At 64.4% G+C, this 15,761-nt stretch overlaps 2 protein-coding genes across 6 annotated transcripts in view; both read right to left on the bottom strand.

The window, feature by feature from the left end:
• The window catches only part of NAP1L4 (nucleosome assembly protein 1 like 4), a 37,519-nt gene extending 29,804 nt beyond the window's left edge, over positions 1 to 7,715 (bottom strand). The window contains exon 1 of one of the 4 annotated variants that reach the window (XM_062195643.1): positions 7,632 to 7,715. The gene's annotated coding sequence lies outside the window, so the exon portion shown is untranslated. Of the gene's footprint in view, positions 1 to 2,203; positions 2,280 to 3,901; positions 4,052 to 7,631 lie in introns of those variants that run through there. The other 3 variants (XM_062195644.1, XM_062195641.1, XM_062195642.1) reach the window with 3 other exon arrangements.
• A 5,796-nt stretch (positions 7,716 to 13,511) lies between these two features.
• The window catches only part of CARS1 (cysteinyl-tRNA synthetase 1), a 41,723-nt gene continuing 39,473 nt past the window's right edge, over positions 13,512 to 15,761 (bottom strand). For both annotated transcript variants that reach the window (XM_062195640.1, XM_062195639.1), the window contains 3 exons: positions 15,478 to 15,537; positions 15,204 to 15,287; positions 13,512 to 15,118 (listed from right to left, as the gene is read on the bottom strand). In XM_062195640.1, coding sequence (XP_062051624.1) covers positions 14,984 to 15,118; positions 15,204 to 15,287; positions 15,478 to 15,537 — 279 coding nt within the window. In that variant the 3' untranslated portion in view covers positions 13,512 to 14,983. The remainder of the gene's footprint in view (positions 15,119 to 15,203; positions 15,288 to 15,477; positions 15,538 to 15,761) is intronic.

The raw sequence follows: 15,761 nt of genomic DNA, 5'->3' as shown, positions 1-15,761 counted from the left end.
CTCACCGCACGCGAGTTCTACTCACGAGTTTCCCCAGGAGGACAAGCTCCAGGACAAGACACGTCTCATCTGCCTTCTCTCCGTGACCGTTTGTATAGCAGCACACACGGCAACGTTAGCCCAAGCACTGCGAACGTAAGCCGCGGCTCACTCCCAGGACGAGCGTCCTTCGACACTGAAGCACTGCTGTGCGAGGAGACTGGCGCACACTCAGCGCAGAGCCGCCTGAGCCTCCTAGGCCCTTCCTCAACCAAGCATTGCACGTGTCAGGGTGACGTCGGCGCCACACCGAGGGCCTCTCTCAGGCTGTCCAGCTGGACCTGCCTCACAGGTACCTGAGCAAAAGCCAAACCACTCTAAACAACAAAAACTATGTATTTGAGAAAATCACTCCAATTAGAATTTTTTTTTTTTTTTTTTTTTTTTGACAGGCAGAGTGGACAGTGAGAGAGAGAGACAGAGAGAAAGGTCTTCCTTTTGCCGTTGGTTCACCCTCCAATGGCCGCCGCGGTAGCGCGCTGCGGCCGGCGCACCGCGCTGTTCCGATGGCAGGAGCCAGGTGCTTCTCCTGGTCTCCCATGGGGTGCAGGACCCAAGGACTTGGGCCATCCTCCACTGCACTCCCTAGCCACAGCAGAGAGCTGGCCTGGAAGAGGGGCAACCGGGACAGGATTGGTGCCCCAACCGGGACTAGAACCCGGTGTGCCGGCGCCGCAAGGCGGAGGATTAGCCTGTTGAGCCACGGCGCCGGCTCCAATTAGAATTTTTTTTTTTTTTTTTTTTTTTTGACAGGCAGAGTGGACAGTGAGAGACAGAGACAGAGAGAAAGGTCTTCCTTTTGCCGTTGGTTCACCCTCCAATGGCCGCCGCGGTAGCGCGCTGCGGCCGGCGCACCGCGCTGTTCCGATGGCAGGAGCCAGGTGCTTCTCCTGGTCTCCCATGGGGTGCAGGACCCAAGGACTTGGGCCATCCTCCACTGCACTCCCTAGCCACAGCAGAGAGCTGGCCTGGAAGAGGGGCAACCGGGACAGGATCGGTGCCCCAACCGGGACTAGAACCCGGTGTGCCGGCGCCGCAAGGCGGAGGATTAGCCTGTTGAGCCACGGCGCCGGCTCCAATTAGAATTTTTAAAAAGATTTATTTATTTGAATGTCATGAGGCAGAGGCAGAGAGAGGGAGAGGATAGGTCTTCCATCTCCTGATTCACTCCCCAAACAGCCACAATGACCAGGCCAAAGCCAAAAGCCCGGAACTCCCACGGGGGTGCAGGGGCCCCACGTCCACTGCTTTCTCAGGTGCATTAGAAGGGAGTTGAGGCGGCTCACTAGGCTAATCCTCTGCCTGCGGCGCCAGCACTCCGGGTTCTAGTCCCGGTTGGGGCGCCAGATTCTGTCCCAGTTGCTCCTCTTCCAGTCCAGCTCTCTGCTGTGGCCCGGGAGTGCAGTGGAGGATGGCCCAAGTGCTTGGGCCCTGCACCTGCATGGGAGACCAGGAGAAGCACCTGGCTCCTGGCTTCAGATCAGCACAGTGCGCCGGCCGCAGCAGCCACTTGGTGGGTGAACTAACGGAAGGAAGACCTTTCTCTCTGTCTCTCTCTCTCTCACTGTCCACTGTCAAAAAATAAAAAAATAAAATTAAAAAAAGGGAGCTGGATTGGAAGTGGAGCAGCCAGGGTTCGAACCAGTGCTGTCATGGGAAGCCGGCGCTGCAGGCAGCAGCTCTATCCACTAGGCCACAGCGCCAGCCCTTCCAATCAAATTTATGATCCACAATTGTTTTGTATTTAACTCAATTGCAGTTTTCTTTATTGTGTTCTTATTATTTCAAAACACAATATGCTAATTATTTTCATTATTTTTTTTCTTTTCCAAAAAATCTAAATTGGGTCCGGAGCTGTGGCCCAGTGGATGAACGCTGCATCCCATGAGCGCTGGGTCAAGTCCCTGCTAACAGGCCTGGGAAAGCAGCTGGAGACGGCCAAGAGGGAGTGGGTCAGAGAATGAAAGAGCGCTCCCTCCCTCCAACTCTGGCTTTACAAATAAAAATCCATCTTTTAAAAAATATTATCTAAGGAAACAGACTACAATCAGAAGGGAAGAAATAATGTGACAAATCCTCGCAGGGCTGCCACCACCGCCATCGTGCCGTCACCCACCCGAGCGTCCACAGGCCCTGCCCCCACCGCTCCTGCACCCCGGCTCACTCCACGCAGGTCTTTGCTCTGTCCCCTCCTCCAGAGGCCCCGTGTGGGCGGTCACAATGCTCCCAGGTTGAGGCCGGCTTCTTCCCGCACTGGGAATGTGAGGTAGAGTGAGCCTAGAAGTAAGACACAGGTCTCCACCAAGAGCGCCGGGATCCTGACCCATGGGAGACCTGGCTCTGCCCCAGCCACCGAAGGCACTCAGGGCGTGAACCAACGGACGGAGGCCAGGGCTTGGCTCCTGCTCCCTGCACGCAAGGGTGAGACAGGCAGAGCTTCACGACCACGCCCACCTCTGACAGCATCCCGACCGCTAGCGTCTCCCACTAACAGTTAATCATGGAGGGGCTTGTTATCACGTGTTTTCCTTTGTTATTGTATTTTCAAAATCTTACTTATTTTCATTTTATTGGAAAGCCAGAGAGACAGATATATTCCACCTGCTGGTTCACCGCACGAATGCTGGCCAGGCTGAAGCCAGAAGCCTAGAACTCCATCCCCGTGGGTGCAGGGGCCGGGGACTGGAGAGACGGGGACTTAAAGCAGGCACTGCAACACGGCTTGCCGGACTCCACGCGCACCGTGTACCGTGCTGAATGCCCGCCCGTTAAATACTGCTGACCACGGCCCCGTGAGTTTGTGTGGCTTCCCAGCCACAGCTCCGCCATTCCTCACTCCTACCCAATGGACCTTCGCAGCGGGATCTCTGGGCCAGAGACCTGAACAGAGCTGGACACACGGACATCAACTGAGATCTGGCTACACAACGAAAACACTCCATCGTCTGCTGCTAACAGTGCCCTCCCCTAGACCACACTGTCCCTGCTGAGAGAAGCCCACCGCCCCGGAAGCAGCGTCACTGCTAGACTCGTCCTCACCGGATGACCAATCCCTCAGAGCCATACACGTGTAACTTCCAACACCGACCACACATGCAGGGCCCACGTCGCGCAGGCACACACTCCAGCAACCCCACCAGGCGGGGCCTCCCTTGGTGCAGACAGCTGCGAGGGCTAACCCAAGCTCTCCACTCCTGTCCGTTAGAATATGCTTCTGGCCCATTCTATGTGCTGCTTGATGTGAAACCAACACAGAGGTGCTTTAAACACTGCTCCCTTTACACGTGGAAAACTGCGGTGGGTGTGACGGACTGTAACAGCTCGAGTTCAATCCTTCCAAGTGTATCACCACAGTCGTTTACTTCTGTTGGCCAGCAACCCCTAGCACTGCTCAATAAAGTCCTGGCGCTGGCTGAGCCCCGGCTGCTCCACTTCCCATCCAGCTCCCTCTATTGGCCCAGCAGGAGATGGTACAAGTGCGTGGGTCCCTGCCGCCCACATGGGAGACCCATATGGAGCCCCTGGCCTTGACCTGGACCAGCCCTGGCCACTGCAGCCATCTGGGGAGCAAACCAGTGGATGAAGATCACTCTGTCTCTTCCTCTCTTTCAACAAATCTTAAAAAAAAGAAAGTCAGAAGAAACCACCCACTGAAATCGAATGTCAGTTTATGAAATCACAGTTCGTGCTTCATCGGAAGGTTCTTCCACTTCTATTCCAAGATCGAATGATTGATTTGAGAGAGACGTTCCATCAGCCGGTGCACTCCCCAGTTGGCTCCAACGGCCAGGGATGGTCAGGAGCCAGGAGCTCCACCTGGGTCTCCCACGTGGGTGCAGGAGCCCACGTCCTTAAGCCTCACCTGCTGCCTCCAAGGTGCTCTCCCAGGAAGCTGGAGTGGAGGCAGAGCAGCAGCTGGGGCTGTGTAGGACTGGCAGGGATGCAGGCGTCTCGGGCGAGGCTCAATCTCCAGGACACAATGTCTACCTTCTTCGACGTCTTCAGAAGGCAGCTGAGGGGCCGGTGTTGTGACGCAGGGGTTAAGCCACAGCCGGGGACGCCGGCCAGCATCCCAGGTGAACCCTGCTGCGAGTCCCAGCAGCTACACTCTGGCCTAGCTCCCTAATACCCCTGGGAAACCATATGAGCTTTCCAAATGAAGCAAATCATAACAAAATAAGTAAATAAATACATTTTCAAAAGAACGTAGTGGTTCAGAGTCAGACACTTTCAGCTGGGTCTACAAGTCTACAATGCACAGCTTCTACCCGGCAAAACTGGGGCCAGGAACAACGCCTCGGCCATCGCCACCATCTCCAGAGGCCTTCTCTGGGAGGAGCCGAGCCAGGGGTCTGTCCAACGGGGTGTGGGTGTCTGAACGTCTCAGCCAAATGCCACCTATGAACCATTCTAAGACGGCGTCAGCTGGGGAGTACGGTCACACTTCACAAAACCACAGTCCGTACACGGGCAGGATTGCTGCAAGAAAGTCAAAGGCCCTCAACGTCTTTGAGATACTTGAACAACAAAATCATCTGAGTGGCCACGCTGTGGGTAGCAGGTAAAGCTGCCGCCTGCAGGGCCAGCATCCCATACGGGCACCGGGTTCGCGATCCGGCTGCTCATGTGCCTGGCAAAGCAACAACTCCCCTGTGGAGACCCAGATGAAGCTCCTGGCTTCAGACTGACCAGGCCATCTGCAGGTATCTGGGGAGTGAACCAGTGCATGATCTCTCTCTCTGCCTCTCTCTTTACAAGAAATATTTTTCAAAAATTCATTTAAATGTAAGTACTACGTTTTGATGAGTCTCCTGTATTAAACCAGGGGTGGTGACCTCTAAGGGAAGCAGCCTGAGCCTGCCGACCCCGGCGGGAGTCGCGCAGCCCGGGTGCAGGGGTGCACCCTCAGGCGTGATGAGCATGTTTTCCATGAGAGCCACATCACACGGGGCAAGCAATGAGCTAAGGAGGAATCGAGACACCTCTGTAGGGCAGTCCAATGGTGTCACCCACAGAACCTGGCCACTGTCCCAAGCCGGTGTCTCTCCTATCACCCCGGTCAGCCATGCCACTCCCAGTACCAGAAGTTAGCCATGTTCACTAAAAAGCCAGGAGCTAGGGCAGGTGCCGTGGGCTAGGCCCTTGTGATGCCAGCATTCCACATGGAGGCCCAGCTCCCTGCTAATGTGCCTGGGAAGGCAGAGGGTAAGTCCGAGTGCTTGAGCCCCTGCACCCATGAGGGAGACCGGGAAGAGGCTCCTGGCTTCAGACTGGCGCAGCTCCAGCCGTTGTGGCCACCTGGGGAGCCAGAGGATGGAAGACCTCTCTCTCTCTGAAATTCTCCCTTTCAAATAAATAAATAAACCCTAAAAAAATAAAAGCCTACAGGGCCCGGCACGTGGACGAGCTGCTGGGACACTGTGGGATGCCCACTGCAGTGCCTGGTTCAGGTCCAGCTCCTCTGCTGTGGATCCAGCCTTGTGCCAACGCACAGGCGAGGGGCAGCTCCCGACAGCTCAGGCACTGGGGGGGTGGGGGGGGCGTCCTGCCACCACGTGGGAGACCTGCCAGCTCCCTGCCGATGCACCTGGGAAAGCAGTGGAAGATGGCCCAAGTGCTTGGGCCCCTGCACCCAGATGGGAGACCCGGATGAAGCTCCTGGCTTTGGATCGACCCAGCTCCAGCCATGGCAGCCGTTTGAGGAGTGAACCAGTGGAAGGAGAACCTCTCTGTCACTCTTTCAAACAGATCTTTAAAAAAAAAAAAAAAAAAACTGGAAAAAAAGACTTCCAGGTAAGACTGGCAAATAGCGGCTGGAGCTGGGTGACAGGAACGGGGCACTTCTCCAGAGTCCTGCTGGAGGCCAAGCCAAGGCCTAGAAGAAGTTAACTCAAACCCTCTACTTCCACGTGGGGCACAGTGGCCTGTCTCCACCCCCACCCCACATTGTCTTCTGGGGAGTTCACTGGAACACGACGAAGCGAGCACTAGAGCCCAAGTGCTCCTAACCCAGTAAGAGGCCACACTGCCCTGTTAGCAGCACCTCCTCCCACGCCACGCCACGCGCCCTGGATCCCGCTGCTCACCCACAACTGTGCCCAGCTCAGCTGCGAGCGAAGCGACAGACAGCTGCCTGCCAGAACCCAGTCGGTGCAGCCCCAACGGACCCTGCACAAAACCATCAGACCAAGACGATACTATCTGCTTCTGAACAGGCTTTTTTGGGTAACAATGAAGTGCAGAGTTCACCTGAACTTGAGCAGGGAGAAGCTACACACAAGCGGGCTCTCTGCACAGCGGAAACAGGACCTCTAGCTCCCAGGGACCCAGAGACCAGCGGCCGGACCACCAGTGAGCGCCACGGAACACCTCTCCCTCCCCACGGCGGCCCAGCTTCCTGACAGCCAAACCCAGGATGCTTCTCTACCCGGCGATAAGGCCTTCCACAGACAGCCGGGCACGCCGAGGGCGGCTTCCTGCGGCTCCTCAGGGGGCAGGGGCAGAGTCGGGGCGGCTCCCACACAGCTTCCCCCAGCACAGGGGGCAGGGGCAGAGTCGGGGCGGCTCCCCCCAGCACAGGGGGCAGGGGCAGAGTCGGGGCGGCTCCCACACAGCTTCCCCCAGCACAGGGGGCAGGGGCAGAGTCGGGGCGGCTCCCACACAGCTTCCCCCAGCACAGGGGGCAGGGGCAGAGTCGGGGCGGCTCCCACACAGCTTCCCCCAGCACAGGGGGCAGGGGCAGAGTCGGGGCGGCTCCCCCCAGGGCAGGGGCAGAGGCACACGGCGCCCGGCGCCCAGCCCCCTGCGAGGCGGCTCACTCTTTCTCTCCAACAGAGCAGGTGCACCTGAGCCTGCAGGCCAAGTCGGATTCGCCGAACTCCTCCCTGCCGCTTATCCGGCCACACGGGGGTCCCCTCAACAGAGCCCGCGACCCCTTAGCTTGGGTCGCCAGTGGGCGGGGAGGCCACCGCCCGGCGGCTCCCGGGGCACCTGTGCGGCCTCCTCACGGACCCGCCGCCGGGCGAACCGCACGGGAAACCGGGTCAGACCAGCAGGCCTCCCCTCGCCCCAAACAAGAGGCCCCCGACACGCGCAGGACACGCACTTCCGGGAGCTCCCGCTCCCACCGCCGGGCGGCGGCGCCGAGAGCCCCAACGAGCTGCGACCCTCGGCCCGCCCGGGGCTCCCGCCGACCTCCCCCACCCCCGCAGCGCCCCGGGCCCGCGCCTGCGCGGCGGCGGCGTCACGTGACCGGGCGCCCTCCCCTCCGGGGCGGCCCGCTGCGGGCCCCGGGGCGTTCTGGAGACCGCGCCGCCGACTCCGCAGGCTGCGGGCGCGCAGGGCGCTCAGCGGCGCGGCCCCCGGGCCGAGCCCGCGACCCTCGGCGGGGGTGCGTCCCCTCGGCGCCCCGCAGAGCCCGGACGCCACTCCGCGCTGTCCCCGGGCCGCGGCGCGGGACGGAGCAGCCCCGACCTTCAGCCCGCCCGGCCGAGCCCCGCGCCCGCCCCGCCCCGCCGCCGCGGCCCTGCCCCGAGATGGCGCCGGCCCCGCTCCGGCCCGCCCACCGCAGGCCGAGCCCCGCGGACCCGCACCTCACGCCTCCTGCGGCAGTGGCGGCTGCGGCGCTCGCTCCGCTCGCTCCGGGGGCTGCGCCGCCGTGGCCTCCAACAACGCTGCTTCCCATTGGCTGAGCCTGCAGGCCCTGCCCTCCGCCAGCAAAGCGGGCTGCGATTGGACGGGCGCCACGCAAGTCAACTGCGCCTGAGCGCGGCGGGCGGCGACCAATCGGAGGGCGCGCCGCGCGCAGACCCGCGAGGCGTATGCAAATGAAGCGTGTGACGCCGTCCCCGGCGCGCAGCGCGCGGTCCCGGGGCTCCGCTGGGAGAGGCCGGGCGCGGCGGGGTCCCCTGCAGCCCCTTTCCCCGGGCTCCGGACGCCCCGCGCGCCCCTCTTCGTCCGGGGTGGGCGTGGGGGTCGCGCCCCCTGCCCCGGGCACCGCCTGCGTCTCGGGGTCTCAGCAGCCCGGCTCGGGCGGGGCCCCGGATCGGACCGAGGCCGCCTGGAGCCGTGCAGGCGCGGCCGGTCGGTTCCGCTCCGCCGAGGGCTGGGGGCGGCGGGGTGCGGACGCGCGTTGCTGTCTGCAGGCGGGGACGTGAACCCCAGAGGAGCCGCGAAGGGTCAGCTGGGGCGGGGTCGTCGGCCGAGACGGCTGCGTCCGGGCGCACTTCCCCGCGGCTCGTTCCCCCCCGCGCTCCCGGGGTCCCTGGGCCGAGGGCACGGCCTGGGACGCCTCTCTGGCCGCCCCGGTCACCGCGCGGGGAGGCTCTGTCCACCCCGGTCACTGCATGGGGAGGCTCTGTCCACCCTGGTCACCGCACAGGGAGGCTCTGTCCACCCCAGCCGCCCCGGTCACCGTGCGGGGAGGCTCTGTCCACCCCGGTCACCGTGCGGGGAGGCTCTGTCCACCCCGGTCACCCCGCGGGGAGACGTCCGCCCGCCCGCTGTGGGCACGGCCCGTGGGTCTCCTGTGGCCCTGCGGCGGGTTCGGTAACAGAAACGCGTCCTTGGTTCTGGAGGGCCGGGGAGGCTCGCGCCGAGGGCTGGGCAGGGTCCCGCCTGCTCTCCAGGTGTCCTGGGCTGAGGCCCTGTCGCTTCACCTGGTCTCACGTGTGTCTGCCCCTCTCTCTCCTGTTTTAAAGATTTATTTGAAAGGCAGAGCTACAGAACAAAAGGAGAGAGAGAGAGGTCTTCCATCTGCTGCTTCACCCCCAGATGGCTGCAGGGCTGGGCCAGGCCAAAGCCAGAGCCTGGAACTCCATCTGGGTCTCCCACGTGGGTGCAGGGGCCCAAGCACCTGGGCCGTCCTCCACTGCTTTCCCAGGCCGTTAGCAGGGAGCTGGGTTGAAGTGGAGCAGCCGGGACTTGAACCAGAACCTGTACGGGTCCAGTGCTGAGCAGGTCAAGCTGCCACCTGTGACACGAGTGTCCCATACAGGTTCTGGTTCAAGTCCCGGCTGCTCCGCTTCTGGTCCAGCTCTCTGCTGTGGCCTGGGAAAGTCTCGGAAGATGGCCCAAGTCCTCGGGCCCCTGCAGCCACGTGGGAGACCAGGAAGGGGCTCCTGGTCAGCCCAGCTCCGGCTGTTGCAGCCATCTGGGGAGTGAACCAGTGGGTGTTCTCTCTCTTTCAGATAAATAAATAAATCCTTTTAAAAAGGAGAAATAATAAAGGTCACCGGTCACTGGGTCCTGGCACTCGCGCTCATCCCGGGCTCACCTCTTTCCCTGTCCCGCAGGCACCGAAGGTCAGGACCTGCACGGAATCTGGGGGACTGCCGCGGCCCACAGCACACACCGTCCTGGCTCGCCCACGGCCTGTGCGGAGGGCGGTGGCCTCACAGGACAGGGACTGCTGGGCGCCCCTGGGCCGATGCCTGGGCCTCTGTCCCCATCTGTGGAATGGGCACTCGTGACTCCTGCACCACAGGGCGGCCCTGCGCGGTGGGGACACTGCCCGGGGACTCGGCCCACAGGGCCCGGAGCTGGCACCAGGCCAGGTGGCCAGACTGCTGGGTCTGTCGCCTGCCCTGGCCGGGCCCGGCATGGTGGAGTCCACCTGGCCACGCCTGGCTCCCCCCTGGAAACCCCATCTCAGGGGAGCGAAGTGCCCTCCCCTCCCCCAGTGCTGCCACTGACCCCCCAGCTCTGCTACTGTCCGGGCCTCACTCCCTGCTTCCCCCCAGCCCTGGCAGGGGCCACGGCAAGGAAGGAGGGGTGGCGGGGCACAAGCCTTCCAGGGCATCCGGGAGCCTCCAATAGCTCAGGGAGCCTCACACCCCCAAATATAGGTCAGGGGAGCCCGGGGAGGCGCCCAGAGCAGGCCTGCGGCACCGTGGCAGCACGCCCCGGCCCAGCCTGGGACTCCCCGGCAGAAGGGGGAGGAGGCAGCCCTGCACGGTGACGGCTGGGGGGACGGACCGGAACAGGGCCCCGCCCGAGTCGCCCCAAAGTGCTTTTCTGTGCCAGAGAAATGGTTTGAGAATGCGGTCCGTGTCCTGCGGCCCCGTGGCTGCTTGGAGCGAGAGTCAGAATCAGGGCTGCCCAGCGCCCCCGAGGCTTCCGGCGAGGGTCCTTCCTGCCTCTGCCAGCTTCCAGGTTCCTCCGCTGGTGGCAGCGTGGCTCGTGGTGGCTCCCGCCACACACGGGGCCCCACTAAGAGCCTAGGGCCGGGCGGGGCAGAGGCCGGGCCTGCACTGCGGGGGGGGGGGGGGGGGCGGGGACAGGCCTCCACCCAGTCCCCACGCGTGACACCTGGTCTGCCCTGTCCTCCTGGCACGTCCCCAAGGAGCAGGGGTGAGGCCACCCTCAGTGCCTGGAGACAGCGTTCCCAGCGTCTGTGTCTGACAGAGCCGCCCCGCCAAGGGCCCTTCACTGCTGGGATCCCCTGAGACTTTCCCAAGGTCCTGAGGGGCTTTCCGTGGGGCCCCATCTCCTCCCAGAGATGTTCTCTCCTCCCAGAAGACCCCTGAGCTGGGAGAGGCCCACTCACTTCTGGCCCAAGCTTAGGTGATGCCGACACCACGAGCCGTGTCCCCTGTCCCCGTGGACGGACGCCGACACCGCGAGCCGTGTCCCCTGTCCCCGTGGATGGATGCCAACACCACAAGCCGTGTCCCCTGTCCCCGTGGATGGACGCCGACACCGCGAGCCCGTGTCTCTGGTCACTGGACCGAGACCCTGCTGCTCAGGCTCAGCACCGTCAGGCCCCCGGGGCCTCTGCCCATCGTGACACTGAGCTGTGCCCTCGCCACCCCGCCGGTGAGGTCAGAATAGGGCAGGGCTGACAACTCCCAGGGTGGCGCCAGGATCCCTGACACCTGGCGGCTTCCGTACCCCGTCAGCCAGGCTCTGCCTTGTCCAAGCACAGCCTGTGGCCGTGTCCGCCTGTTTGGCAGCCCCTAGTGCAGGCCCCTCACCTGGACACCCTGTCCTCGCCCGCACGGACTCCGCCCGCCACCGTCTGCATTCGTGCTGGGCACCCGGCGGTCAGTATGGCCATCTGTGTCCTCCCGGCAGACCGCCTGGCTTCCTGGCCCTCCCCCATGCCACAGAAACTCCCTACCCATGGCTGCATGGTTGGGGACGATGCAGGGACACAGGCAGGGTGAAACAGGGGCTGTCTGCGGGCAGGGCCTGGCCAGCCTCACGCCGAGGGGAGGCGCTGGAAGGAGGGGCTCGCCACCTGCGGGAGGCAGGGCCTCCCACTGCTACCTCCTGCTGCCTTTTGATTGGCAAATAATGCCCACAGGACGTTTTCTTCATAAAACGGCGAAGACGCATCCTCAGGGACTAGTAGATCTGACTCTTGGAGCTGCGGGGGGGGGGAGGGGGGCGCTCAGGGGGACAGCGTGGGGCCGCGTGGGGCAGTGTGGGGCCTCGTGGGGCAGCGTGGGGCAGTGTGGGGCCGCGTGGGGCCTCGTGGGGCAGTGTGAGGCCTCGTGGGGCAGCGTGGGGCCGCGTGGGGCCGTGTGAGGCCTCGTGGGGCAGCGTGGGGCCGCGTGGGGCAGTGTGGGGCCGCGTGGGGCCTCGTGGGGCAGTGTGAGGCCTCGTGGGGCAGTGTGGGGCCTCGTGGGGCAGTGTGGGGCCTCGTGGGGCAGTGTGGGGCCTCATGGGCAGTGTGAGGCCTCGTGGGGCAGTATGGGGCCGCGTGGGGCAGTGTGGGGCCTCGTGGGCAGTATGAGGCCTCGTGGGGCAGCGTGGGGCCACGTGGGGCAGTGTGGGAACTCGTGGGGCCTCGTGGGGCAGTGTGGGAACTCGTGGGGCCTCGTGGGGCAGTGTGGGGCCTCGTGGGGCAGTGTGGGGCCTCATGGGGCAGTGTGGGGCCTCGTGGGGCAGTGTGGGGCCTCATGGGCAGTGTGAGGCCTCGTGGGGCAGTATGGGGCCGCGTGGGGCAGTGTGGGAACTCGTGGGCAGTGTGAGGCCTCGTGGGGCAGCGTGGGGCCACGTGGGGCAGTGTGGGAACTCGTGGGGCAGTATGGGGCCTCGTGGGCAGTGTGGGGCCTCGTGGGGCAGCATGGGGCCGCGTGGGGCAGTGTGAGGCCTCATGGGGCCGCGTGGGGCCTCGTGGGGCAGTGTGGGGCCTCGTGGGGCAGTGTGGGGCCTCATGGGTAGTGTGAGGCCTCATGGGGCAGTATGGGGCCGCGTGGGGCCTCGTGGGGCAGCATGGGAACTCGTGGGCAGTGTGAGGCCTCGTGGGGCAGTATGGGGCCGCGTGGGGCAGTGTGGGAACTCGTGGGGCCGCATGGGGCCTCGTGGGGCAGCGTGAGGCCTCGTGGGGCAGCATGGGGCCTCGTGGGGCAGCATGGGAACTCGTGGGCAGTGTGAGGCCTCGTGGGGCCTCGTGGGGCAGTGTGAGGCCTCGTGGGGCAGCTTGGGGCCTCGTGGGGCAGCATGGGAACTCGTGGGCAGTGTGGGAACTCGTGGGCAGTGTGAGGCCTTGTGGGGCAGTGTGAGGCCTCGTGGGGCAGTGTGGGAACTCGTGGGCAGTGTGAGGCCTCGTGGGTCAGTGTGGGAACTCGTGGGGCAGTGTGAGGCCTCGTGCTTGTCACACTGCATCCCACACTGGGAGTCCATCAGCTCTCTGCTGATGCCCGCGTCCACCCAGGCTCATAGACACCCTTGGCCGAGTCGGTGTCCCTGTCCTGGCTGAGTGATTTCCCCTTCCAGCAGGGCCCCCTGGTGGCCTTGAAACAGTTCCCAGGGGAGAGGAGACGCCCTGCTCTGCCATGTGTGCACAGCCATGTACCCGAGCCCTGCACTGGCCTCCTGGGCCGCAGGGTGCACCCACACCTGGCTCACTCACGGTGAGGGCGCAGAGCCGCCCCCAGGGACGCTGCCCCCAGGGTGCATGAGAGCCTTGCAGCGGTGGCTCGTCCACTCAGTCCCATGACCTGCCAGCTCCTGTCACCGGTCCCCCTGCGTCCTCTGTCGCGACTCTGTCTCCCAGAGCGGCCCTTCTTGGGCACAAGGGGGCCCCGGCTCCCCTGCTTCTCCCAGGGCGATGGGCAACGCCCTGGGGTGCTCACAGCTACCAGGGTTTCTGTGCTCTGCCACCTGTACAATGAAGAAATTATGTTTTCAGAAGTCACAGATCAGGGAGCAGCTCTTAGCCTTGCGGTTGACGCCCACTCCCCCCCGAGCACCCAGGTTCAGCTCCTGCTCCGCTCTGACTCCGGCAGACCCCGAGGCAGCAGCACTGGCTGGGGCACCAGGAGACCTGCCCTGACAGCGCTCCGGCTCCCGGCTCCCGGCTCCCAGCTGTGGCGTGGCGTGGCGTGGCCCAGCCCCGCTGCTGTAGGCATTCGGGGAGCGAGCAAGTGGACGGACGGGACAGAGCGTCTGTCTCTCTCTGCTTTTCAAGTAACTAAAAGATGTTTAGAAGAAAATGACAATTTAAATTTTTTAAAAACCATTTATTTATTGGATAGAGTGACAGCGAAGGAGGGAGAGACAGAGACAGCAGATCTTCCATCCTTTGGTTTACGCCCCGGACGGCAGACTGAGCCAGTCTGGGCCAGGCTGAAGCCAGGAGCCTGCAGCCCCATGTGGGCCGTCTTCTGTGGCAGCCCCAGGGAGCCGATGGGAAGCTGCGGCGTCACGGGCAGTGGGCTGACCCGCTGTGGCACCACGCCGGCCGCGGGCAGGCAGCAGGGACCTCCCCAACCTCCCATCAATCCGGCGGCCGGCACCAGGGCTCTCACGGGCTCTGCCACGGCCCACGGCGCGCAAGCACAACTCTGCCAGCCGCTACTCACACAGCTGCTGGCTCCACGGGACCCTCCTGACTCTCCGACCTCAGGACAAACCCTGCTAGGACGGCGGCGGATTCTGCCAGCGAAGCCGCCCTCTTCCCCGAGGTCACTGCTCTGACAAGTGACTTCGCGGCAGGTGGCACTTTCTGGAACAGCTACCAGACGTCTCATCCCCCACGCTCACGGAGGCGGGGGGTCATCGCCACCCCGCAGGTTAGGTCTTAACAGGCCTCCCTCTCGGGACCCGGGTGCAGGGTGTGACAGCCTGTCTGGGACCTGCCTGCCGGCCTCGCCAGCCCAGTACCGAGTGCTGACGCCGGAACAGGAGGCGCTTGGTTCTGGGGACGCTGTTCCCGGCCGGGCACTGCACACACCACACAGGTGCCCAGACCGTCCTCGCCAACGCAGGCCACACTGCTGCCCCTCGCTGCACCAAGCGCCCCCTGACCACAGGCTGGGTCCCGGCTCTGCCACAGCGCAGCCGTGCGTCACCGGCACAGGCGTGAAGCAGCGCCCGCGTCCTAGCCCTGGGCCCTCACACGGCACTGCCTGACCAAGGGCAGCTTCGCACAAGCAGGACCGGGGCGCAGGGTCTGCTGCGCACACACAGCAGGTGGACAGCACCCCCGCCCGGCCCCGCACCCAGGTCCTGGCCCAGGCCTCGGCAGGCATGAGGCAGGTCCTGGCTTCTGCTTCCGCCACAACCCAGGACGGTCAGGCGTGTCTGGGCGTGGGCGGGGCTGAGGCCCCCCATCTCCCCCACCAGCCATGCCGATCCTGAGCCTGCTGTCACGGATGGCAGTCGTGAGCAGCAGGCCAGGGGCCCGGCGGGGTGGCGCCTGCCCCGGGGCTGCCCGGGGAGAAGCTGCAGGCGCTGTCAGAGCCAGGCCGGCCTGAGCGGCCTCTGTCTGGGGCTCGGCGGGATCTGCCAGGCTCAGCAGCCTCTTTCCTACTCCCACACCCACACCGGGGACTCGCCGATCGCCATCAGCGTGGGGCCGCCCTCCACTGGCTGGGCGGAGCGGCGCGCAGGGAGGGCGGCTGGGCCTCACCGTTCACAAGGCTTTATTAGCGTCCGGAGCCAGCGGCCGCGCTGGCTCCAGGGCCTCGGTCCGCACAGGGAGCCCCGCCGGTCCTCACGGGGAGCCCCCATTCTGAGCCATCTGCAAGTACTCCTGGTGCAGCCTCCCCTGCGCCTCGAAGAGCTTCTTCAGCTTCTTGGCTTGGCCTCTGCTCAGCTCCTTGCCCTCCGAGTCGTGAGTGGGCAGACCCTGCAGCGGGGGCGGCCCCTCGTCAGCCACGCCCACCCCAGCCGGCCTGAGCACTCCCACAGCCCGGGAAGGAGGGAGGCCTTACGTTGTCATCAAACTTGGAGTACTTGTCACTTTCGGACAAGAACATCTCGCTGGGCGGGATCTTCATCCTGGCCAGCTTTGCCGCCTGGAACACAGGATGCAGGGTCACGGCCCCCAGGCCCCACGCGCGGGCTGCTCCCCCGTCACCAACGCCCGTCCCAAGCAGGGCAGGGGGCCCCCTGGGGAGGCCCCGTGTAGCCGGCTGAGCCGTGGGGCAGGAGGTCAGGGGTCACGTGCCCCGGGCAGCCCCCACCCCGGAACAACGCACGCGCTACCTCCTGCTCCTGCTTCCTCCTGGCAGCCTCCTCCTTCTTCCTCCGCCTCTCCTCCTCAGCCTAGGGCAGCAGCACAGGACGGCGAGGGCCCTCACCAAAGGCCCGGTGCAGGCTGACCTCACTGGGCCCTCCCCGCCCACCCACTCCTCCCAGGACTCTCGCTGGCCCTGCTCTGGACACGGTGGACGGCAGGGAAGCCCATCCTGGGAGGGACGGAGTCTCGTGGCGGCCAGAGACAGCTCTGCACCGGCTGACCCCAGGCACCCGGCCCAGGGGAGCCACTG

The sequence above is a fragment of the Lepus europaeus genome, chromosome 7, assembly GCF_033115175.1.
Source record: "Lepus europaeus isolate LE1 chromosome 7, mLepTim1.pri, whole genome shotgun sequence".
NCBI classification, from domain to species: Eukaryota; Metazoa; Chordata; class Mammalia; order Lagomorpha; family Leporidae; genus Lepus; species Lepus europaeus.
Note: the sequence above shows the minus strand (reverse complement) of the source record. Positions and strands in the feature narration are given on the sequence as shown.